The sequence below is a fragment of the Misgurnus anguillicaudatus genome, chromosome 15, assembly GCF_027580225.2.
Source record: "Misgurnus anguillicaudatus chromosome 15, ASM2758022v2, whole genome shotgun sequence".
In the NCBI taxonomy this organism is placed as follows: domain Eukaryota; kingdom Metazoa; phylum Chordata; class Actinopteri; order Cypriniformes; family Cobitidae; genus Misgurnus; species Misgurnus anguillicaudatus.
In genome coordinates, this window is record NC_073351.2 from 32,287,501 (window position 1) to 32,313,992 (window position 26,492).

At 39.1% G+C, this 26,492-nt stretch overlaps 1 protein-coding gene across 4 annotated transcripts in view; it reads right to left on the reverse strand.

Moving 5' to 3' along the window:
* The window catches only part of LOC129418790 (transcription initiation factor TFIID subunit 4), a 128,462-nt gene that overhangs the window by 78,005 nt on the left and 23,965 nt on the right, over positions 1-26,492 (reverse strand). For all 4 annotated transcript variants that reach the window (XM_055173669.2, XM_055173668.2, XM_055173673.2 and 1 more), the window contains 3 exons: positions 23,820-23,989; positions 5,112-5,242; positions 3,531-3,656 (listed from right to left, as the gene is read on the reverse strand). In XM_055173669.2, the coding sequence (XP_055029644.2) occupies positions 3,531-3,656; positions 5,112-5,242; positions 23,820-23,989 (427 nt within the window). The remainder of the gene's footprint in view (positions 1-3,530; positions 3,657-5,111; positions 5,243-23,819; positions 23,990-26,492) is intronic.

Consider the following 26,492-nt stretch of genomic DNA (forward strand, 5'->3'; position numbering starts at 1 on the left):
ACACACACGTAAACATACACCTACAGCATTAACATACACACACACACATGCATATACACATACAACCCACATCCTTTAAATTGTCTGGGTTTTCCATGACAGTAGGAACCATAATTTAACAGCCCTCATATTACAGACTCAGATTTACTTGTGTAGTTTTTGTGTGCGTTTGTGTGTGTGTGGTCAGATAGGGTTAAACATTTCATCGCAGTCCTATGAGATCATTTTGTCTTTTATAAAGAGAGACAGAGAAAGAGACTGTAGTGTATCAGAGGTGTGTGTGTGTATGCGTGTGATCCTGAGGGCTTTGCGTTTAGTTTTCCAGTCTTTCTTTAATTGCTGTATGAGTTTGTTTCCTTTGACAGTGAGCAGAGCGGCGGGCAGGACTGCACTCTTCCTCTCTACTAATTGGTTTTAAATATATCAGGCGGTTCACGTAGTGCTCTGTATCTGAGTAATGCGTTTGGCCCCTGGCCCTCGCTCGCGTCCCTCAAGACCCCAGTCATATTTGAAATGGACGATCAGATTTATTTTAGTAGGTTTGCGTTTAAGGGGTCAAATCACTCTGAGATTAAAGACGCGGAGTAGGAACGCAAGAACAAATGAATCTCACACACATTTGATTAGTGGTTAATTTCTGCTTTTCCTTTCCTTCATTGTTTTTGTTTGCTCCCACGGAATAATCTTGACTCAAAACTAAACACAACATTTATTTGTTCTGTCCATCAGCATAAATTTACTCATGGTTTCCTTGTTTTGGCAACAGTTACACACAACACGTTTAAGAGATTTGTGGGATTAAAACACACGCAATGTTTCCTTTATCGCATTTTAAGCTTCAGTGGAGTTAAACCCCTCACAACTGCGATACTTCAACTTATGTAACGTCTCGTCGCAGCCCAAAGTCATGGAGGTCGGCGTGGCCATTCACACTTTGAGTATGAGCTAAACTGTCTCGTTTTGGCTGGCTAGTGGAGACATAATCGCTTGCGTCGTGGAGCTAAAACATAATAACGCCATTAGGCCAAAGGGAGACAAGTCTCGGCTGTGTGAGAGGGTCTTTACGGAGAGCCATCGTCTCTGAGCTAAATGAATTAATGACCGAACTATTTCACAGTTGAGCTTCAGGCGATAGGCGTGCGGGACAGGGGACGCAATCGGATCTTTAATTGGAAACTTGGTTGTCTGGGGTTATCAGGGACTTCTGGTCATTTCATAGGCTGTGTTCGAGATGCACTGCACTCTTGTTGACATAAGAATGGCATCACAAAAAATTTTCTCACCTTTTGCGAAGTAAAACTATTTATTTAAATATATAAACAGTAATAGATCATTATCCATTGACAGTAAGTCATTGGATTTCGATTTTAGAACTGTCAAAAGGGACAGGTAACTTAGTTTTTTACTTGGGCCATAGGTACCAATCTGTGATCTCAAATGCCAAATATCTGCCAATGAATCAGTTTATTAGCCAATGAATCAATCTGCTAGCCAAAGAAATCTGCCTTTTAGCCAATGAATCAACCTATTAGCCAATGAATCAATCTGTTAGCCAAAGAAATCTCCTTTTTAGCCAATGCATCAACATATTAGCCGATGAATAAGGCTTTTTGGCCTATAAATCAGTCTGTTAGATAAATTTATGGGTCTATTAGTCACTGAATCAGTCTATTGGCGATGAATCAGACTATTAGTCAGTGAATCATACTATTAGCCACTGAATCAGTCTATTAACCAATGAATCAGTCTTTTAGCCTATGAATCAGTCTGTTAGACAAATGAAAGGGTTTAGTAGCAACTAAATCAGTCTTTTAGCCACTGAATCAGACTATTAGCCAATCAATCAGACTATTAGATAATGAATCAGATTATTCACCAATAAATCAATCTGTTAGCCAATAAATTAATCTGTTAGCCAAATAAATGTGTGTTTTAGTCACTGAATCAGTCTGTTTTCAATTGAATCAGTCTATTTTCCATTGAATCAGTCTATTAGCTATTAAATCTGTTTGTTGGCCAATCTATTAGCCAATGAATCAGTCTATTAGCCACTGAATCAAACTATTAGCCACTAAATCAACCTATTAGCCACTGAGTCAGTGTATTAGCAACTGAATCAGACTATTAGCCAGTGAATCAAACTATTAGCCACTGAATCAGTCTATTAGCCACTGAATCAGTCTATTAGCCACTGAATCAGACTATTAGCCTGTGAATCAAACTATAAGCCACTAAATCAGTCTATTAGCCACTGAATCAGTCTATTAGCTACTGAATCAGTCTATTAGTCAATGAATCAGTTATTAGCCACTGAATCAGTCTATTAGCCAATGAGTAAGACTATTAGCCAGTGAATCAAACTATTAGCCACTGAATCAGTCTATTAGCCACTGAATCAGACTATTAGCCACTGAATCAGTCTATTAGCCACTGAATCAGTCTATTAGCAACTGAATCAGACTATTAGCCGGTGAATCAGTCTATTAGCCAGTGAATCAGTCTATTAGCCACTGAATCAGACTATTAGCCACGGAATCAGACTATTAGCCTGTGAATTAAACTATTAGCCACTGAATCAGTCTATTAGCCACTGAATCAGTCTATTAGCCACTGAATCAGACTATTAGCCACTGAATCAGTTATTAGCCACTGAATCAGTCTATTAGCCACTGAATCAGTTATTAGCCACTGAATCAGTCTATTAGCCACTGAATCAGTCTATTAGCCAATGAGTAAGACTTAGCCAGTGAATCAAACTATTAGCCAATGAATCAGACTATTAGATAACGAATCAGATTATTAGAAATTAATCAATCTGTTAGCCAAATAAATCTGCCTTTAAGCCACTGAATCAATCTATTAGCCAATGAGTCAATCTGTTAGCCAAATAATTTTGTCTTTTAGCCAATGAATCAGTCAAATAGTCTATGAATCAGTCTGTTAGCCAAATGAATCAGACTATTAGATAATGAATCAGATTATTGGCCAATGAATCAATCTGTTAGCCAAATAAATGTGTCTATCAGCCACTGAATCAGTCAGTTTTCCATTGAATCAGTCTATTAGCTAATGAATTACTAGCTATTAAATCAGTTTGGTAGCCAATCTATTAGCCACTGAATCAGCGTATTACTCAATGAATCAGCCTATTGGCCAATGAATCAGACTATTAGCCACTGAGTTACTCTGTTAGCCAAATAATTTTGTCTTTTAGCCAATAAATCAGTCTGTTGGCCAAATTAATGTGTCTATTTGCCATTGAATCAGTCTATTAGTTAATGAATCAGTATATTAGCAATTAAATCAGTTCATTAGCCAATCTATTAGCCACTTATTTAGCCTATCTATGATGTAAATGGACAGATCTCACTCTATCTCTACATGGGAAGTAAACTAATTTATCTGCCCAACATCAAATAAACTGAATCATGAATCTAAGTATTTTCCTTTGCAGATATTCTGTCTTTTATTCAGGAATTAAAGTTGATGAATTGAAGGCACAGAGAGATGATGAAGAGTTGTCATCTCACCTTCGCCGCTCTGAGGAGAATTTCTCGTTCTCTCTCGTCCTTCCTTTGTTTCTCCATTCGCTCCAACTGCTCGAAAAACTTCAGCTGAGTTCGAACCTCAGACGACTGCTCGTGCCACTCATCCTCCTGTAGAGACACCGAGATAGAGGTCACGATGTGCTTTACCAAAAGTTGTGAACATGTTTTTACTCGTTTATGATTGTTTATGAGACACCCATGATAAAACTTTCTACCGATGCAGGTGGGACGGAAGTTTGAGGCGAATAACAAATGCAAAAAAAACATGTTTACTTCACAATGGCCCTTGTTTTATTTACGCTGTCTGTCACTCTCACCCGTATCTGAGCCTCTTTTCATTTTAAGACAGCGTTACAGTTTTTCTCACCCCCCTTCTCTTTTTCCTTTGTTGGCTATGAAGGCAGCACATCTTTCGCTCTGATGGATCTTGTTTTTTGCTGATGTCACACAAGCGCTCGGCACGTCCCGCATGCCTCATTTGGAAAGCAGCGCATGGAGAACACCAAACACAAACCAACAAAACAAAAAGCCACAACACTTACTAAACAGAAAAGTGCGGCCTCGGTGGCATTCCTCTTCGCTAAACTACTCGCCCTGTACGCAAAAAGCTGATTTATAAGAGCTCCATCACTTTCATTTTCTCCTTTGTACGTTTGTTTTGTTGTATCTCAGGTTTGAACGTCTTGAAAGGATGCAGATTTAATGCGCTGGGCTCGACGCATGTGTTGGACTCTTTGGCTGTCGGTTTGAATATTAAATTGTTTACTTGTCTATTTATTCTCTTTGTTATTTATGCCCTAAACATTTCCACTTCGACACTAGTATTTCACTAAAACTACAATAAACTTGTATACATTATTAGGAATATTTAATGGGTGCTTCTTCAATTATTGACATATTTTAATAAAAAAAATATTAAACTGAAAAACTTTTTACATACAGATTTCATTGCTTTTTATTCAGACCTAAATTATCTAAGAAGCAAAGTTTCAATCTTTATAAATAAACATTTTTCATAAAAATATTATACATAATTATTAGTGCTGTCAAACGATCAATTAATCACATACAAAATTAAAGTTTGTGTTTGCATAATATATATGTGTGTACTGTGTGTAATTATTATATTTAAGAAATTATTTATTTATATTTAAAAAAATGATTTATATATAAAATACATAAAAATATAAATATAAATACATATAATAATAAGTGATATAGTGTAAAGAGAATAATATAAAAATCCAGATTTTCTGATATGTTTTAATGGTTAAAGAATTAACTAATAATAACTATTATCAGTATCCTGTTATCTATTATGTAACATAAATCTGTTATTCACTTAAAACTGGATGTTTTAATAATATAAAACTGTTGACCGTGCTTATGACTGATTTTCATGGTAATGATGTTTGATTTGTTTTTTTGGTTGAGCCGGTGAATGAAGCAATGTGTGTTTGTGGCTGTCAGATGATGTTAGCATTGTTTGTAGGAAAAATCCTATAAACCTATACAGTTTATTTATTCATACAAAGCAAGCATATATACATAAAGGTGTTTTACCTTACCCGAGTCCATTCTGTGCTGGGCGATGGACGAAACTTTCTCCAGTACCGTTCGTAATCTGGACTGGGTAGCGTGAGAAATGAAGTTTACCGCCTCCAGCGCTACTTCTGTCACTCCAAACTTCTTAGCTGAAACAAGAAAGATGCAGATGTTATGAAAATATCATCACCGCACAGATGTTTGGAAGAACGTTCCACCAGAAAAAAATCTGTCCTATCTTATAAATCTTTTACAAAAAGGTACAATATGTGTTGAGAAAATTAAAGAGTTGTTATGATGAACTGACATGACCTGAATTAAAAACACAAATGTGGTGGGAGATTATTTTGTAGATGCTGTGGCCCACCGCCAAACCTGACATTTCGGCAAAATGAGTCTAGATGAGGTCGGAGGAAAAGTTTTGCTCTTTCGTAGCTTAGGAGACATAAAACAAGTCTCAGTTATGACTCTTTTACATTTCCTCATCTCAGATGTTTTCAGACCCCCAAATATGGTAAACCTTTTTTTAACTTTTTATATATGTTTATGTATAACAAATATAACCCTAATATAACCCTAACACTGTATAGACCTAAAGAGGAACATTTTCAATTCAAATGTATTTGTATTGCATCAACTTTGACAATAAATGTTGAGTAAGATTATATGGAAAACACAATGGACAAACGCAACATATAGGGCGGTTTCCCAGACAGGGATTAGCTTAAACTAGGACTAGTCTTAACGAACATGTCTGACTAAAAACATTACATGTGCATTTTGAGGCAAAACATAGGGCACTGATGTATTTTAAGATATGAAAGTGTACGTTGTTTTGAGTTTGGACAGCTCTTACATTTATTTTAGTCTAGGACTAGTCTAATCCCTTTCTGGGAAACCACTCCAATAACACCTAATAAATAAATGTTACACTGCAAAAAATGATTTTCAAGAAAAAAAATCTTAGTATTTTTATCTTGTTTTCAGTAAACATATCTAAAATTCTTAAATTAAGATGCTTTTTCTTGATGAGCAAAACGACCCAGGAAGATGAGTCTGGTTTTTAGACCAAAAATATCAAATTTAAGTGATTTTGCCCATAAAACAAGCATACAAATCTGCCAATGTGGTAAGCAAAAAAATCTTAAACAAATTTCTTAAACACTAAATTCAAGAAAAATCCAAAGAAAATTTTGTTTACCCCATTGGCAGATGTTTTTTTTTTGCTTGTTTTATGCACAAAATCACTTACATATGATATTTTTGGTCTAAAAACTAGACTTTTTTTCTTGGGTCGTTTTGCTCATCAAAAAAAGCATCCCAATTTAAGAATTTTTAGATATTTTTACTGAAAACAAGACAAAAATACTAAGAATTTTTTTTCTTAAAAATAATTTTTTGCAGTGCAATGTTTCGCTATTTTTCTCCAAGACCCCAGTTTAAAAGCTCCTGGTCTAGAAGAGACGTTTTTAAGATATGTGTGGTTGATCTGTCAGGACAAACATCTGAAAAATTATAGACCTGAGCAAACATCACCATTTTACAATATTTATCATTGCATTTCTGGAGAAACATTTGAGATATTAAAGAAATCTCATTTGAGAAAAGTTGAAAGCAGGAAACCAAGAAATTATAAAGCTCTTTAACGCAAGCAATGTGTACTGCAAAAATTACTTTCTTACACTGCAAAAAATGATTTTCAAGAAAAAAATTTAGTATTTTTGTCTCATTTCAGCAAAAATATAAAAAAATTCTCAAATTAAGATGCTTTTTCTTGATGAGCAAAAAGAAAACAAGTCTAGTTTTCAGACCAAAAACATCAAATTTAAGTGATTTTGCGCATGCAAAAAAAAATCTGCCAATGGGGTAAGCAAAATTTTCTTGAATTTAGTGTTTAAGAAAAATTTTCAAGATTTTTTTGCTTACCCCATTGGCAGATTTTTTTGCTTGTTTTATGCACAAAATCACTTAAATTTTATATTTTTGGTCTAAAAACTAGACTTATTTTCTTGGGTTGTTTTGCTCATCAAGAAAAAGCATCTTAATTTAAGAATTTCTTTATGTTTTTGCTGAGGACCAGACAAAAATGCTAGGATTTTTTTCTTGAAAATCATTTTTTGCAGTGTACTTAGTGTTTTTGGCTTGTTTTCAGTAAAAATGTCTAAAAATTCTAAAATTAAGATGCTTTTTTTGATGAACAAAATGACCTTAGAAAAAAAGTCTAGTTTTTAAAGAAAACATATTAAATTTAAGTGAATTGGTGCTTAAAACAAGTCAGTTTTTGCAGTGTGATTGACAACTTTGACTTAACATAAAATTAGTCCAGGAGTTTCCGACAAACACCTCGGAGAGCTTAAATCCAATTTTTAATTTGCTTTTAACATATTTTTTCTCCTGGAATTATTTCAAGAGAATCCCCCATTATTTAAAACAGACGCTAAAAGTGCCGAGAGTTTCCTTAAAGACCTGTAGATTGTACAAGTAAAAATATAATAAATGCTGTCTTAGAAACATAAAGATGAGCTCCTGTATAGCTCAGTGGTAGAGCATTGCGTTAGCACCACAAAAGGCCATAGGTTTGAATCCTGAGAACACACATACTGATTAAAAAATGTATACATTTTAATGTACTCAAAGTTGTTTTGGATAAAGCATCTTCCAAAAGTAGATGAACACTAAAAACATTTCGTATTTCCATTCAAAAAGCTTTCCTGAGAATGTTACCTGTGTTTTAAAACAGGATGCTGTCTGTGGTTAAAACTGAAAGTCTTAAAATTCAAGCTTTCCTTGATGTCATCTTTCAAGAATCTGGTCTGAAAAGAGCAGATATGAGACCAGCAGCTTCAGACTGTGACTTCAGTCACAGCGACTGCGAGTTTGCCCTAAAATCTCCCTCCTTTAGGGAAGTTTTACCAAATCAAGAACTCTGATAAAACACTGATAACAGTTACTGAAACAGCCAGAAGACCCCAAACAGAGAGAAATTTAACCAGACAGAGCAGATGTCTTGATTTGGTGGTCTCAAAAGCAGATAAATGTTAACCGGTAGCCCCAGTGGTCAGGGTTTTTTTAACTTTTTTGTCAGCCGAACCCCCTTGACGTAAATTACTTCCTTGAAGTACCCCTGAGATTTTAAGTAAATATTTAAATAATTTATTTGCATGTTTAACTTCAAAAACATTTATTTTTATTGCCACATTACTGGGATTTTCACGCACCAACATTTCTGCGGTTTACAACAAACATTGTGTAAAGGGAAAAACATCCTGTATGTGACAGTCCTTTGACTGAAATAACCACTCGTTACAACCGAGGTATGCAGCAAAGCATTTGTGAAGCCACAACACGCACAACCTTGAGGCGGATGGGCTACAACAGCAGAAGACCCCACCGGGTACCACTCATCTCCACTACAAATAGGAAAAAGAGGCTACAATTTGCACAAGCTAACCAAAATTTGACAGTTGAAGACTGGAAAAAATGTTGCCTGGTCTGATGAGTCTCGATTTCTGATTTTTCTGTACATTCAAATTGTAGCGTCCGAATTTGGCATAAACAGAATGAGAACATGGATCCATCATGCCTTGTTATCACTATGCAGGCTGTTGGTGGTGGTGTAATGTTGTGGGGGAAATTTTCTTGGCCCCTTAGTGCCAATTGGGCATTTTTTAAATGCCACGGCCTACCTGAGCATTGTTTCTGACCATGTCCATCCCTTTATGACCACCATGTACCCATCCTCTGATGGCTACTTCCAGCAGGATAATGCACCATGTCACAAACCTCAAATCATTTCAAATTGATTTCTTGAACATGACAATGAGTTCACTGTACTAAAATAGCCCCCACAGTCACCAGATCTCAACCCAATAGAGCATCTTTGGGATGTGGTGGAACGAGAGCTTCGTGCCCTGGAAGTGCATCCCACAAATCTCCATCAACTACATCCTATCAATATGGGCCAACATTTCTAAAGAATGCTTTCAGCACCTTGTTGAATCAATGCCACGTAGAATTAAGGCAGTTCTGAAGGCGAAAGGGGGTCAAACACAGTATTAGTATGGTGTTCCTAATAATCCTTTAGGTGAGTGTATATTTAACGTCAAATTGAAGTGTTCAAGGACTTTTTTTATAGGGTAATTAAGGTTCGTAGATAAACTTGTTAAGCATTGAGTTGCTATAGCAGCACATAGGTCATGGGTTTGATCCCCAGAGAACACACATACTGAAAAAAAGATGTATAGCTTGAAATAACCTCTAAGTCACTTTGGATAAAAGCATCTGCCAAATGCATAAATGTAAAAGTTGACCTTAAATGAGAAAATAACTGTGTGTGTGTTGACTTATGTTGTATTGTGTGTTTGTAAATCTCTTACATTGAGTCGAGCTGGCATTTTTTCTACCTCCTTTGGTTTTCTGTCACCTACGAGTTTTAACAGAGCCCATCACACGGCCAGCAGGAGGCGCTCTCACCTCCTACCCTTGAGAAAATCTGCTCGTTTTTTAACCTGCTTGCAGCGACAACCTCACCACCACACTGACTGTTCATATCTCATGTGTCTGAAAATAACATCCAATCTGAGGCAAAAACAAAACAAGTGTTGTACATCTAACTTAAACTAGTTGCTTATAGGAAAAGAACTTTGCCTGTCCTCTGAACAGCAACAACACTGCAAAAAATGACTTTCTTACTTAGTATTTTTGTCTTGTTTTCAGTAGAAATATATAAAAATTCTTAAATCAACATGTATTTTCTTGATGAGCAAAATTACCTAAGAAAATAATACTAGTTTTTAGACAAAAAATATACAATTTAAGTGAATTTGTGCTTAAAACAAGCAAAAATATCTGCCAATGGAGTGAGAAAATTTTACTTGAATTAAGGTTTAAGAAAAAAGAAATCTTATTTCACAATTTTTTTTCTCACCCCATTGGCAGTTAATTTAGCTTGTTTTAAGGACAATTTCACTTAAATTGTATATTATTTGTCTTAAAACTAAACTTATTTACTTGCTCATCAAGAAAAAGCATCTTAATTTAAGAATTTTTAGATATTTCTACTGAAAACAAGACAAAAATACTAAGTAAGAAAGTCATTTTTTGCAGTGAAATGTCCCCAAAATGTAAAATCAAATTATTTATGACAGGTACTTCATTTAGTGGATACATTTCAAGCGTTTGATCGGTGGGAAACTCGTAAATAATTTAACTTAATTTTCTGTGATGCCCAGACTTTTAGCTATTTGTAAAGTTTACAAAGGAAATAATATCAATTAAATCAAGTGATTTTTTAATTAAATGTTTTAATGCGTTTTTCAAATTCAGATAAGAGATGAAAGATCCACCTGAGCTAAATGCTGGACATAAGAAACATAGCCTGTAAAACAACCGGCCCGCAGAGATTAAGGCTCGCAGAAAGATTTTTATTTACTTTTCATATTCATGTGATTTTTGATTTTAACATTCATGGGTGCGTCACGTTGCACCTAACATGCATTAAAAAGTCAAAGCCTTTCTTACTTTCTATAGGACTTGGGAGGTTGCACTACCGTGGCGTCTTCCGCTGCTACGCAACCATGAGCCGGGTGCTCCGTAATTGCTCATCTGCATCTCACGTCAATCATCATTGTCACCATGCAATCAATCTGGTCTGGACTTTCTCATTAAAATATGAAACCTATTGTGATATTTACCAATTTGCAAAACCACAAACGTAAGAAAGAGATCAATCAGAGTAAAACAAACCCAATACAAAAAATATAGCTGCAAGCAGCGATGGCGGGCCCTCGCACGTTTGTTTACCGCTACACGGTGCCTCCGAGAAAACGATGCACGGTGGGCAAGTGCATCAAGTGGGTAAATATCATGCTGCTACTGACCCATTTAGGTACTGTAGGTAAAAGAAAACCCACATTTTAGACAAACGGGGGCGCTAGTGAGCCACTAAATAGACACGCCTTTATCTGACGTTTTTGTCAACACTTAACAGCCGACAAATCTGATGTGTGTGCCAAATTTAAAGTTAATCTAAGCAAACCAAGAGCCTTAAATATGCCTGAAATAAAAGTAAAGTTTGACACGTTGCCATGGGAACAGCGTTAGAGATGTCAAAAATTCCTTCGCAATTTAGCGTCTACAATGTCTCAGCATCATGTTGACAACTTCTGGTGTGAATTGCATTATTTCCCTAGAAGGAGTATTAAAAAGAACATTGCATGCGACTGTCAGGCTTAAATAAGCCTTTAAAATGAAAGTAAAAAGTTTGACGCGTTGCCATGGGAACAGCGTTTGAGATATCAAAAATCCCTTCACTATTTATCATCTCCAATGTCTCGGCATCATGTTGACCACGTTTGGTGTCAATCGCATGAATATCCTAGAAGGAGTATTGAAAAGTTTACTGCATGCAACTGAAGGGCTTAAATATGCCTTTAAAATGAAAGTAAAGTTTGACGCGTTGTCATGGGAACAACGTTTGAGATATCAAAAATCCCTTCGCAATTTATCATCTACTATGTCTTGGCATCATGATGACCACTTTTGGTGTCAATCGCATAAACATTCTAGGACGAGTATTTAAAAGAACATCACATGGAACTGTCAAAAAAATCAACCTTTGTGACTGCAACACTTCCTGGCGCCTGGTGGTGGCGCTATACCCGAGACTTACAATAGGCACATCGATGCGATCGGAATCTTCAGGCGAACAAACACCCCGCGTGTCATCACTATAAGACATTTTTTGCCTTAGATATTAGACACTTCCTGTTTCTCGGATTTCGCCATGACTTTGCCGCTTCGCCATGGCAACACCGTTCGAGATATCAAAAATCCCTTCGCAATTTAGCAAGTCCAATGTCTTGACATCATGATCACCACATTTGGTGTCATTTGCATGAATCCCCTAGGAGGAGTATTCAAAAGTTCACAGCATGCATTTTTTAAACAATCCAAAATGGCGGACTTCCTGTTGGGCGGAGCTAAAATGTTAGAGGGCAAAAGTTGTTCGGGTCGATGAGATCTATATGTGTACCAACTTTCGTAAATGTGCGTACATGTTTGCCCGATCTGTGCACTCCTGTTTGTTTTTGCATTACAGGGGGCGCTACAGAGCCCCCGTGCCACGCCCGTGTTCCAGCCTTTGGCTTTCTGCGATCACGGACGACTCTGATGTCTGTGCCAAATTTCAAGAGTTTTCGAGTATGTTAAGGCCCCCAAAATGTCCAAAAGTGTTGAAAAAAAAAAAATAAATAAATAAATAAAAATAAAAAATATAGCTGCAAGCAGCGATGGCGGGCCCTCGCACGTTTTTTTACCGCTACACGGTGCCTCCGAGAAAACGATGCACGGTGGGCATGTGCATCAAGTGGGTAAATATCAGTGGACTATTTTATGTTGCTACTGATCCATTTAGGTACTGTAGGTAAAAGAAACCCCACATTTTAGACAAACGGGGGCGCTAGTGAGACACTAAATAGACACGCCTTTATCTGATGTTTTTGTCAACACTTAACAGCCGACAACTCTGATGTGCGTGCCAAATTTAAATTTAATCTAAGCATGGCAAGAGCCTTAAATATGCCTGAAATAAAAGTAAAGTTTGACGGGTTGCCACGGGAACAGCGTTTGAGATGTCAAAAATTCCTTCGCAATTTAGCATCTGCAATGTCTCAGCATCATGTTGACCACTTCTGGTGTCAATAACATTATTTACCTAGAAGGAGTATTTAAAAGAACATTGCATGCAACTGTAATGCTTAAATAAGCCTTTAAAATGAAAGTAAAATTTGTCGCGTTGCCATAGGAACAACATTCGAGATATCAAAAATCCCTTCGCAATTTATCATCTACAATGTCTCAGCATCATGTTGACCACTTTTGGTGTCAATTGCATGAATATCCTAGAAGGAGTATTTAAAAGAACATCGGATAGAACTGTCAAAAAAATCCAGCTTTGTGACTGAGACACTTCCTGGCACCTGGTGGTGGCGCTATACCCGAGACTCACAATAGGCACATCGATGCGATCGGAATCTTCAGACGAACAAACACACCGCATGGCATCACAATAAGAATTTTTTTGCCTTAGATATTAGACACTTCCTGTTTCTCTGATTTCGCCATGACTTTGTCGCTTCATCATGGCAGAACCGTTCGAGATATCAAAAATCCCTTCGCAATTTAGCAAATACAATGTCTCGACATCATGATCACCACGTTTGGTGTCAATCCCATGTATCCCCTCGGAGGAGTATTCAAAAGTTTACCGCATGCATTTTTTAAACAATCAAAAATGGCCGACTTCCTGTTGGGCGGAGCTAATAGGTTAGAGTGCGAAAGTTGTTTGGGTTGATGAGATCTATATGTGTACCAACTTTCGTACATGTACGTACATTTTTGCCCGATCTGTGCACTACTGTTTGTTTTTGCATTACAGGGGGCGCTACAGAGCCCCCGTGCCACGCCCGTGGTCCGGCCTTTGCCCGGACCTGATGGCCAACGACTCTGACGTCTGTGCAAAATTTCAAGAGTTTTTGAGTATGTTAAGGCCCCCAAACTGCCCCGAAACGTAAAAAAAAAATAAAAAAAAAAATAATAAAAATAATAATCCGAGCAAAAACAATAGGGCTTCGCACCTTTCGGTGCAGGCCATTCTGGCCTGCTCCTCGGTGCTCGGGCCCTAAATATAGCTGCAAGCAGCGATGGCGGGCCCTCGCACGTTTGTTTACCGCTACACGGTGCCTCCGAGAAAACGATGCACGGTGGGCAAGTGCATCAAGTGGGTAAATATCATGCTGCTACTGACCCATTTAGGTACTGTAGGTAAAAGAAACCCCACATTTTAGACAAACGGGGGCACTAGTGAGCCACTAAATAGACACGCCTTTATCTGACGTTTTTGTCAACACTTAACAGCCGACAAATCTGATGTGTGTGCCAAATTTAAAGTTAATCTAAGCACACCAAGAGCCTTAAATATGCCTGACATAAAAGTAAAGTTTGACACGTTGCCATGGGAACAGCGTTAGAGATGTCAAAAATTCCTTCGCAATTTAGCGTCTACAATGTCTCAGCATCATGTTGACAACTTCTGGTATGAATTGCATTATTTACCTAGAAGGAGTATTAAAAAGAACATTGCATGCGACTGTCAGGCTTAAATAAGCCTTTAAAATGAAAGTAAAAAGTTTGACGCGTTGCCATGGGAACAGCGTTTGAGATATCAAAAATCCCTTCACTATTTATCATCTCCAATGTCTCGGCATCATGTTGACCACATTTGGTGTCAAACGCATGAATATCCTAGAAGGAGTATTGAAAAGTTCACTGCATGCAACTGAAGGGCTTAAATATGCCTTTAAAATGAAAGTAAAGTTTGACGCGTTGTCATGGGAACAACGTTTGAGATATCAAAAATCCCTTCGCAATTTATCATCTACTATGTCTTGGCATCATGTTGACCACTTTTGGTGTCAATCGCATAAACATTCTAGGACGAGTATTTAAAAGAACATCACATGGAACTGTCAAAAAAATCAACCTTTGTGACTGCAACACTTCCTGGCGCCTGGTGGTGGCGCTATACCCGAGACTTACAATAGGCACATCGATGCGATTGGAATCTTCAGACGAACAAACACCCCGCGTGTCATCACTATAAGACATTTTTTGCCTTAGATATTAGACACTTCCTGTTTCTCTGATTTCGCCATGACTTTGCCGCTTCGCCATGGCAACACCGTTTGAGATATCAAAAATCCCTTCGCAATTTAGCAAGTCCAATGTCTTGACATCATGTTCACCACATTTGGTGTAATTCGCATGAATCCCCTAGGATGAGTATTCAAATGTTCACCACATGCATTTTTTAAACAATCCAAAATGGCGGACTTCCTGTTGGGCGGAGCTAAAATGTTAGAGGGCGAAAGTTGTTCGGGTCGATGAGATCTATATGTGTACCAACTTCTGTAAATGTGCGTACATGTTTGCCCGATCTGTGCACTCCTGTTTGTTTTTGCATTACAGGGGGCGCTACAGAGCCCCCGTGCCACGCCCGTGTTCCAGCCTTTGGCTTTCGGCGATCACGGACGACTCTGATGTCTGTGCCAAATTTCAAGAGTTTTCGAGTATGTTAAGGCCCCCAAAATGTCCAAAAGTGTTGAAAAAAAAAAAAAATAAAAAAATAAAAATAAAAATAATAATCCGAGCAAAAACAATAGGGCTTCGCACCTTTCGGTGCAGGCCATTCTGGCCTGCTCCTCGGTGCTCGGGCCCTAAATATAGCTGCAAGCAGCAATGGCGGGCCCTCGCACGTTTTTTTACCGCTACACGGTGCCTCCGAGAAAATGATGCAAAGTGGGCACGTGCATCAAGTGGGTTTATATCAGTGGACTATTTCATGTTGCTACTGACCAATTTGGGTACTGTAAATAAAAGAAACCCCACATTGTAGACAAACGGGGGCGCTAGTGAGCCACTAAATAGACACGCCTTTATCTGACCTTTTTGTCAACACTTAACAGCCGACAACTCTCATGTGTGTGCCAAATTTAAAGTTAATCTAAGCATGCAAAGAGCCTTAAACATGCCTGAAATTAAAGTAAAGTTTGAAGCGTTGCCATGGCAACAGCGTTCAGATGTCAAAAATTCCTTCGCAATTTAGCATCTACAATGTCTCAGCATCATGTTGACCACTTTTGGTGTCAATCACATAAACATTCTAGGAGGAGTATTTAAAAGAACATCACATGGAACTGTCAAAAAAATCAACCTTTGTGACTGCAACACTTCCTGTCGCCTGGTGGTGGCGCTATACCCGAGACTCACAATAGGCACATCGATGCGATCAGAATCTTCAGACGAACAAACACCCCTTGTGTCATCATAATAAGACATTTTTTACCTTAGATATTAGACACTTCCTGTTTCTCTGATTTCGCCATGAATTTGTCGCCTCGCCATGGCAGAATCGTTCAAGATATCAAAAATCCCTTCGCAATTTAGTAAGTACAATGTCTCGACATCATGATCAGCATGTTTGGTGTCAATCCCATGAATCCCCTAGAAGGAGTATTCAAAAGTTCACCGTATGCATTTTTGAAACCATCCAAAATGGCCGACTTCCTGTTGGGCGGAGCTAATAGGTTTGATTGTGAAAGTTGTTCGGGTCGATGAGATCTATATACAGACCAACTTTCGTACATGTGCGTACATGTTTGCCCGATTTGTGCACCAATATTTTTTTTGCATTACAGGGGGCGCTACAGAGCCCTACTGCCACGCCCGTGTTCCAGCGTTTGCCCAGTCCTAATGGCCGACGACTTTGAGGTCTGTCCCAAATTTCCGGTGTTTTCGAGCATGTTAAGGCACCCAAAGTGCATGCCAAGTGCTTAAATATCCCTGAAAATGAAAGTAAAGTTTGACGTGTTGCAATGGGAGCAGCATTCGAGATATCAAAAATCCCTTCGCAATTTATCATCTACTATGCCTCAGCATCATGTTGACCACTTTTGGTGTCAATCGCATGAAAATCCTAGGAGGAGAATTTAAAAGAACATCGCATGGAACTGTCAAAAAATCCACCTTTTGTGACTGCCACACGTCCTGGTGCCTGTTGGTGGGGCTATACCCGAGAATCACAATAGGCACATCGATGCGATCGGAATCCTTGGCCGAACATACACACTGCGTTTCATCCCACTAAGACATTTTTTGCTTTAGATATTAGACACTTCCTGTTTCTCTGAATTCGCCATAAATTTGTCGCCTCGCCATGGCAACACCGTTCGAGATATCAAAAATCCCTTCGCAATTTAGCAAGTCCAATGTCTCAGCATCATGTTCACCACGTTTGGTGTCAATTGTATGAATTCCCTAGGAGAAGTATTTAAAAGTTCATGACTGACACACTTCCTGGCGCCTGGTGGTGGCGCTATACCTGAGACTCACAATAGGCACATCGATGCGATCGGAATCTTCAGACGAACAAACGCCCCGCTTGGCATAACAATACGAATTTTTTTGCCTTAGATATTAGACACTTCCTGTTTCTCTAATTTCGCCACAACTTTGTCGCCTCGCCATGGCAGGACCGTTCGAGATATCAAAAATCCCTTCGCAATTTAGCAAGTACAATGTCTCGACATCATGATCACCACGTTTGGTGTCATTCGCATGAATCCCCTAGGAGGAGTATTTAAAAGTTCACCACATGCATTTTTTAAACAATGCAAAATTGCCGACTTCCTGTTGGGCGGAGCTTAAATGTTAGAGGGCGAAAGTTGTTCGGGTTAATGAGATCTATAAGCGTACCAATTCTCGTACATGTGCGTACATTTTTGCCCGATCTGTGCATCAATGGTTTCTTCTGCATTACAGGGGGCGCTACAGAGCCCCTGTGCCACGCCCGTTGTCCAGCCTTTGGTTTTCTGCAATGACGGACGACTCTGACGTCTGTGCCAAATTTCAAGAGTTTTCGAGTATGTTAAGGCACCCAAAATGCCCAAAAGTGTTAAAAAAAATAAAAATAAAAAAAAATAAAAAAAATAAATAATAAATTCGAGCAAAAACAATAGGGCTTCGCACCTTTCGGTGCAGGCCATTCTGGCCTGCTCCTCGGTGCTCGGGCCCTAATAAATATAGCTGCAAGCAGCGATGGCGGGCCCTCGCACGTTTATTTTCCGCTACACGGTGCCTCTGAGAAAACGATGCACGGTGGGCAAGTGCATCAAGTGGGTAAATATTAGTGGACTATTTTATGTTGTTACTGACCCATTTGGGGACTGTAGGTAAAAGAAACCCCACATTTTAAACAACGGGGGCGCTAGTGACCCACTTAAGAGACACGCCTATGTCTGACCTTTTTGTCCACACTTAACAGCCAACAACTCAGATGTGTGTGCCAACTTTTAGGTTAATCTAAGCATGCCAAGAGCCCTAAATATGCCTGAAATAAAAGTAAAGTTTGGGGCGTTGCCATGGGAACAGCGTTCGAGATGTCAAAAATTCCTTCGCAATTTAGCATCTACAATGTCTCAGCATCATGTTGACCACTTCTGGTGTCAATCGCATGTATCCTATACGAGGAGTATTTAAAATTTCACTGCATGCAACTGAAAGGCTTAAATATGCCTTTAAAATGAAAGTAAAGTTTGACACGTTGCCATGGGAACAGCGTTCGAGATATAAAAAATCCCTTCGCAATTTATCATCTACAACGTCTTGGCATCATGTTGACCACTTTTGGTGTCAATCGCATGAAAATCCTAGAAGGAGTATTTAAAAGAACATCGCATGGAACTGTCAAACAAATCCACCTTTGGGACTGACACACTTCCTGGCGCCTGGTGGTGGCGCTATACCCGAGACTCACAATAGGCACATCAATGCGATCGGAATCTTCAGACGAACAAACACCCCGCATGTCATCACAATAAGACATTTTTTGCCTTAGATATTAGACACTTCCTGTTTCTCTGATTTCGCCATGACTTTGTCGCTTCGCCATGGCAGAACCGTTCGAGATATCAAAAATCCCTTCGCAATTTAGCAAGTACAATGTCTCGACATCATGATCACCACGTTTGGTGTCAATCGCATTAATCCTCTAGGAGGAGTATTTAAAAGTTCACCGCATGCATTTTTTAAACAATCCAAAATGGCCGACTTCCTGTTGGGCGGAGCTAATAGGTCAGAGTGCGAAAGTTGTTCGGGTCGATGAGATCTATATGTGTACCAACTTTCGTACATGTGCGTACATGTTACCCCGATCTGCGCACTCCTGTTTGTTTTTGCATTACAGGGGGCGCTACAGAGTCCCTGTGCCACGCCCGTGTTCCAGCCTTTGGCTTTCGGCGATCACGGACGACTCTGATGTCTGTGCCAAATTTCAAGAGTTTTCGAGTATGTTAAGGCCCCCAAAATGGCCAAAAGTGTTGAAAAAAATAATAATAAAATATAGCTGCAAGCAGCAATGGCGGGCCCTCGCACATTTTTTTACCGCTACACGGTGCGTCCAAGAAAACGATGCACGGTGGGCAAGGGCATCAAGTGGGTAAAATATCAGTGGGCTATTTAATGTTGTTACTGAGCCATTTGGGGACTGTAGGTAAAAGAAACCCCACATTTTAGACAAACGGGGGCACTAGTGAGCCACTTAAGAGACCACCTATGTCTGACCTTTTTGTCAACACTTAACAGCCGAAAACTCTGATGTGTGTGCCAAATTTAAAGTCAATCTAAGCACACCAAGAGCCTTAAACATGCCTGAAATTAAAGTAAAGTTTGATGCGTTGCCATGGGAACAGCGTTCGAGATTTTGAAAAATTCCTTCGCAATTTATCATCTACAATGTCTCGGCATCATGTTGACCACTTCTGGTGTCAATCGCATGAATCCCATACGAGGAGTATTTTAAGGTTCACAGCATGTAACTGTCAGCCTTAAATATGTGTAAAAATGAAAGTAAAGTTTGATGCATTGCCATAGCAACAGCGTTCGAGATATCAAAAATCCCTTCGCAATTTATCATCTATAATGTCTCGGCATCATGGTGACCACTTCTCGTGTAAATCGCATGAAAATCCTAGAAGGAGTATTTAAAAGTTCACTGGATGCAACTGAAGGGCTTAAATATGCCTTTAAAATGAAAGTAAAGTTTGACGCGTTGCCATGGGAACAACGTTCGAGATATCAAAAATCCATTCGCAATTTATCATCTACTATGTCTTGGCATCATGTTGACCACTTTTGGTGTCAATCGCATAAACATTCTAGGAGGAGTATTTAAAAGAACATCACATGGAACTGTCAAAAAAATCAACCTTTGTGACTGCAACACTTCCTGGCGCCTGGTGGTGGCGCTATACCCGAGACTTACAATAGGCACATCGATGCGATCGGAATCTTCAGACGAACAAACACCCCGCGTGTCATCACTATAAGACATTTTTTGCCTTAGATATTAGACACTTTCTGTTTCTCTGATTTCGCCATGACTTTGCCGCTTCGCCATTGCAACACCATTCGAGATATCAAAAATCCCTTCGCAATTTAGCAAGTCCAATGTCTTGACATCATGAACACCACGGTTGGTGTCATTTGCTTGAATACCCTAGGAGGAGTATTCAAAAGTTCACCGCATGCATTTTTTAAACAATCCAAAATGGCGGACTTCCTGTTGGGCGGAGCTAAAATGTTAGAGGGCGAAAGTTGTTCGGGTCGATGAGATCTATATGTGTACCAACTTTCGTAAATGTGCTTACATGTTTGCTCGATCTGCGCACTAATGTTTGTTTTTGCATTACAGGGGGCGCTACAGAGCCCCCGTGCCACGCCCGTGTTCCAGCCTTTGTCTGTTCGCAATGACGGACGACTCTAACGTCTGTGCCAAATTTCAAGAGTTTTCGAGTATGTTAAGGCACCCAAAATGCCCAAAAGTGTTAAAAAAAATAAAAATAAAAATAAAAATAAAAAAAAAAATAATAAATTTGAGCAAAAACAATAGGGCTTCGCACCTTTCGGTGCAGGCCATTCTGGCCTGCTCCTCGGTGCTCGGGCCCTAAATATAGCTGCAAGCAGCGATGGCGGGCCCTCGCACGTTATTTTACCGCTATACGATGCCTCCGAGAAAACGATGCACGGTGAGCAAGTGCATCAAGTGGGTAAATATCAGTGGGCTATTTCATGTTGTTATTGACCCATTTGGGGACTGTAGGTAAAAGAAACCCCACATTTTAGACAAACGGGGGCGCTGGTGAGCCTCTTAAGAGACACGCCTATGTTTGACCTTTTTGTGCACACTTAACAGTCGACAACTCTGATGTGTGTGCCAAGTTTTAGGTTAATCTAAGCACGCCAAGAGCCTTAAACATGCCTAAAATTAAAGTAAAATTTGACGCGTTGCCATGGGGACAGCGTTGGAGATATCAAAAATCCCTTCGCAATTTATCATCTACTATGCCTCGGCATCATGTTGACCACTTTTGGTGTCAATCGCATGAAAATCCTAGAAGGAGTATTTAAAAGAACATTGGATGGAACTGTCAAAAAAATCCACCTTTGTGACTGACACACTTCCTGGCACCTGGTGGTGGCGCTATACCCGAGACTCACAATAGGCACATCGATGCGTTCGGAATCTTCAGACGAACAAACGTCCTGCGTATCATTACAATAAGACATTTTTTGCCTTAGATATTAGACACTTCCTGTTTCTCTGATTTCACCATGACTTTGTCGCTTCGCCATGGCAGAACCGTTCGAGATATCAAAAATCCCTTCGCAATTTAGCAAGTACAATGTCTCGACATCATGTTCACCGCGTTTGGTGTCAATCGCATAAATCCCCTAGGAGGAGTATTCAAAAGTTCATCACATGCGTTTTTGAAACAATCAAAAATGGCCGACTTCCTGTTGGGCGGAGCTAATAGGTTTAAGGGCAAAAGTTGTTCGGGTCGATGAGTTCTATATGTGTACCAACTCTCGTACATGTGCGTACATTTTTGCCCGATCTGTCCCCCAATGTTTGTTTTTGAATTACAGGGGGCGCTACAGAGCTCCCTTGCCACGCCCGTGGTCCGGCCTTTGCCCGGACCTGATGGCCGACGACTCTGATGTCTGTGCAAAATTTCAAGAGTTTTTGAGTATGTTAAGGCCCCCAAATTGCCCCGAAACGTAAAAAAAAAATAAAAAAAAAAATAATAATAATAATAATAAAAATAATAATCCGAGCAAAAACAATAGGGCTTCGCACCTTTCGGTGCAGGCCATTCTGGCCTGCTCCTCGGTGCTCGGGCCCTAAAAAAAAAATAATAATAAAAATAAATATAGCTGCAAGCAGCAATGGCGGGCCCTCGCACGTTTTTTTACCGCTACATGGTGCATCCGAGAAAACGATGCACGGCGGGCAAGGGCATCAAGTGGGTAAAATATCAGTGGGCTATTTAATGTTGTTTCTGAGGCATTTGGGGACTGTAGGTAAAAGAAACCCCACATTTTAGACAAACAGGGGCACTAGTGAGGCACTTAAGAGACACGCCTATGTCTGACCTTTTTGTCAACACTTAACAGCCGAAAACTCTGATGTGTGTGCCAAATTTAAACTTAAACTAAGCACGCCAAGAGCCTTAAATATGCCTGAAATTAAAGTAAAGTTTGAAGCGTTGCCATGGGAACAGCGTTCGAGATGTCAAAAATTCCTTCGCAATTTATCATCTACAATGTCTCGGCATCATGTCGACCACTTCTGGTGTCAATCGCATGAATCCCATACGAGGAGTATTTAAAGGTTCACAGCATGTAACTGTCAGCCTTAAATATGTGTAAAAATGAAAGTAAAGTTTGATGCATTGCCATGGGAACAGCGTTTGAGATATCAAAAATCCCTTCGCAATTTATCATCTACAATGTCTCGGCATCATCTTGACCACTTCTCGTGTCAATCGCAAGAAAATCCTAGAAGGAGTATTTAAAAGTTAACTGTATGCAACTGAAAGGCTTAAATATGCCTTTAAAATGAAAGTAAAGTTTGACGCGTTGCCATGGGAACAGCGTTTGAGATATCAAAAATCCCTTCGCAATTTATCATCTACAATGTCTCAGCATCATGTTGACCACTTTTGGTGTCAATCGAATGAATATCCTAGAAGGAGTATTTAAAAGAACATCGGATGGAACTGTCAAAAAAATCCACCTTTGTGACTGACACACTTCCTGGCGCCTGGTGGTGGCGCTATACCCGAGACTCACAATAGGCACATCAATGCGATCGGAATCTTCAGACGAACAAACGCCCCGCGTGTCATCACAATAAGACATTTTTTGCCTTAGATTTTAGACACTTCCTGTTTCTCTGATTTCGCCATGACTTTGTCGCTTCGCCATGGCAGAACCGTTCGAGATATCAAAAATCCCTTCGCAATTTAGCAAGTACAATGTCTCGACATCATGATCACCACGTTTGGTGTCAATCCCATGAATCCCCTAGAAGGAGTATTCAAAAGTTCACCGCATGCATTTTTTAAACAATCCGAAATAGCCGACTTCCTGTTGGGCGGAGCTTAAATGTTAGAGGGCGAAAGTTGTTCGGGTCGATGAGATCTATATGTGTACCAACTCTCGTACATGTGCGTACATTTTTGCCCGATCTGTGCCCCAATGTTTGTTTTTGAATTACAGGGGGCGCTACAGAGCTCCCTTGCCACGCCCGTATTCCAGCCTTTGCATGAGCCTAGTGGCACGCGACTCTGACGTGTGTGCCAAATTTCAAGACTTTTCGAGTATGTTAAGGCTCCCAAATTAGCACAAGTGTTGAAAAAAATAAAAAAAAAAAAAATAATAAATTCGAGCAAAAACAATAGGGCTTCGCACCTTTCGGTGCAGGCCATTCTGGCCTGCTCCTCGGTGCTCGGGCCCTAATAATTCGAGCAAAAACAATAGGGCTTCGCACCTTTCGGTGCAGGCCATTCTGGCCTGCTCCTCGGTGCTCGGGCCCTAATAATCCGAGCAAAAACAATAGGGCTTCGCACCTTTCGGTGCAGGCCATTCTGGCCTGCTCCTCGGTGCTCGGGCCCTAATAATTTAGTGTGAGATTGCTGAAACACACACACATACACACCAGTGACCTGATGGTCCACAGTGACCGTGGACTGGCCTACATTTAAAAGAACAGAGAACTTGTAACAGGCTCATCAAAATAACTCCATATTACAATGAACGGGTCTTTACCTGTCTCTAGTATCCGTCGATGTAACAGACCTGTGGGCAGAAAGGTCTCATCTTTACAGGACCGGATGTGAGTTCCCACCAGCTCAGAGTTGGTGGCCAGGATACGAGCGCTTTCTTCATTCAGGTTTACTCCAGCCATAGACGCCACATCATTGATATCATCATCATCCCTGCACACAATCAATTCAGTCTGATCTCAAACATTTTATTTTATTGCTTGTAAGACACCAAACACCACATTACATAATATATGAGCCAATAAAACAACTCTTCAGAAAGTACAGAAAGTAGGGGTTTGCGGTATATTGAAAATATTGAAATGTGCATATCACAGTAATTCACAATAATTAAATGATTTCAATATTTCAAAGGGTTACGTAATCAACGTAGTAGCAAAGTATTATTAAAACCAAAGAAACTGGCATACTAATGTGCTCTGATGTGTGGAAGACGATCAACGATAAGAAAGAGGGTGAAACATGTATTTTTATTACATAATTTTTACAGTGCAAAAAATTATTTTCAAGAAAAAAAATCTTGGTATTTTTGTCTTGTTTTCAGTAAAAGTATAAAAAAAATTCTTAAATTAAGATGCTTTTTCTTGATGAGCAAAACGATCCAGGAAAATAAATCTAGTTTTTAGACCAAAAATATCAAATTTAAGTGATTTTGTGCATAAAACATGCAAAAAAATCTGTCAATGGGTTAAGCAAAAAAATCTTGAACATTTTTCTTAAACACTAAAATCAAGAAAAATGTGATTACCCCATTGGCAGATTTTTTGCTTGTTTTAAGCACAAAATCACTTAAATTTAATATTTTTGGTCTAAAAACTAGACTTATTTTCTTGGGTCATTTTGCTCATCAGGAAAAAGCATATTAATTTTAGAATTTTTAGATATTTTTAGTGAAAACAAGACAAAAATACTAAGAATTTATTTCTTGAAAATAATTTTTTGCAGTGTATATAATTTAATAATGTTCAAATCGATTTAAAAAAACTTAAATAAAAGAATTATCATATTGCATTTCATATATACCATTATTAAGCGAATTATTGCATACCATTTTTATTGCATACACTTTTCTTTAGATTATTGAGTACAATAAGAAAAAAAAAAAACTAACCAATGAGTAAAGCGAAATTAACTTTATTCAAGATATGTTCTCTAAAACAAATCTTTTAATACAATTTTACTAAAAGTATAAAATAAAGGCGATTTATGTCTTTCCCCGTTTAAGTAGATAGGACTTTAACTCATTCGCCACAAGCCTTTTTTTGAAAAGTTACCCGCCAGCAACCTTTGACAAAAGTTTCCAAAAAATTGTTCTTCTAAAAATATATAAACATACAAATATATCAAATAAAAAAACAAACCTTCTGCTTTCAAACAAACAATAAACAAACAAACAAAACGGGAAAAAACTTTCATCCTATCTATATTTTTTCTCTGCTTATGAACTCTGAAATATGGGTATTTTTCTTCAAAAATAATTTTTTTTTAGCAAAAAAGATTAAATAATTGCATGTTTGTAAAGGAATTTTGTTAGAGATCAGATTCAGAATGATTATCAAAACAAAGTCAAAATTATTTTAAAAAATTTTGCTTCACTTTTTTATAAATTAAGGACTAAGGATCTAGTGGATAATCGCGGTATTACAGATAACCCTAAAACCTCATCAATAAAATTTTTTTTATGCAAATGTTTTCTCTAAAATGACGAGATATCTCGTCACTGGCGGAGAAAGAGTTAATAACTGCCTGGAGGCGTTGCAAACATGGCCGCCTAGTGGTGCAACTTTCCTAAAGTGACTTTGACTGCTTCAGAAATCCCTAAAAATGTTGCCTTCGGAGGCAGCATTCCAAGGCAGAAAGGCATCAAGGCATGTCCGAATCCAAGGTTTGGTTTAGATCCTGACCGCTGAGATACCTTCATCATCTTGTCTCACAATTCTATGCATGTGTGTGCGTGGGCAATGTGATTGGTCGACCCTGGTTGAGTTCAAATCACTGCCAGATTATCATTACGCTGCCTATAAAAGCTGTCCAAATGCGTTTCCCGGAGCTGCCTTGATGCCTCATGAGGCAGCGAGGCAACAAGTCAGCTGCCTTCGGTTTTGGACCCAGCCTTTGTTTTATACTCCCAATATTTCAGCTTTTGCACAAACTTGACGTTCTGTCGATGTGAGTGGCATCTTTTCCAGCCAATAATTTTTCTCTCTCGTTTCCGTTGCCTTGGTAACAGTGTCCTAATTATGGCACATTAGCAGGGGAGCAGAGTGTCTCGCCTGCAGCGCTCAAAACTTTCATCGCTACGGTCACAGAGGTCAAAGTTCACTCATCTCCACTTTCATTTACATCCGTGTCTATACCTCGGTTTCTGACATTGACCCCCTGGCACTTTAAGCCCGTGTGCATGCCACCTCTGGTGCCCGCGTACGTCTGCGCGGTCACATCAAGCCCCCCTGCCAGAGCAGCAGTGGCCGCACGCCTCTCGCAGGCTGGACCGGGTGAATATAAGTCTTGACACCGCGGCAGGAGCTGACACAGACTATTAACTCTACAGAGTTCACCTCCATCAAACAAAAAAGACGATGAAGAAATGAGCTGAATTAAACAATTCAAGGTATTTGGAGTATTCATCTGTCTTTGTCATCTTCTTTCACTTACT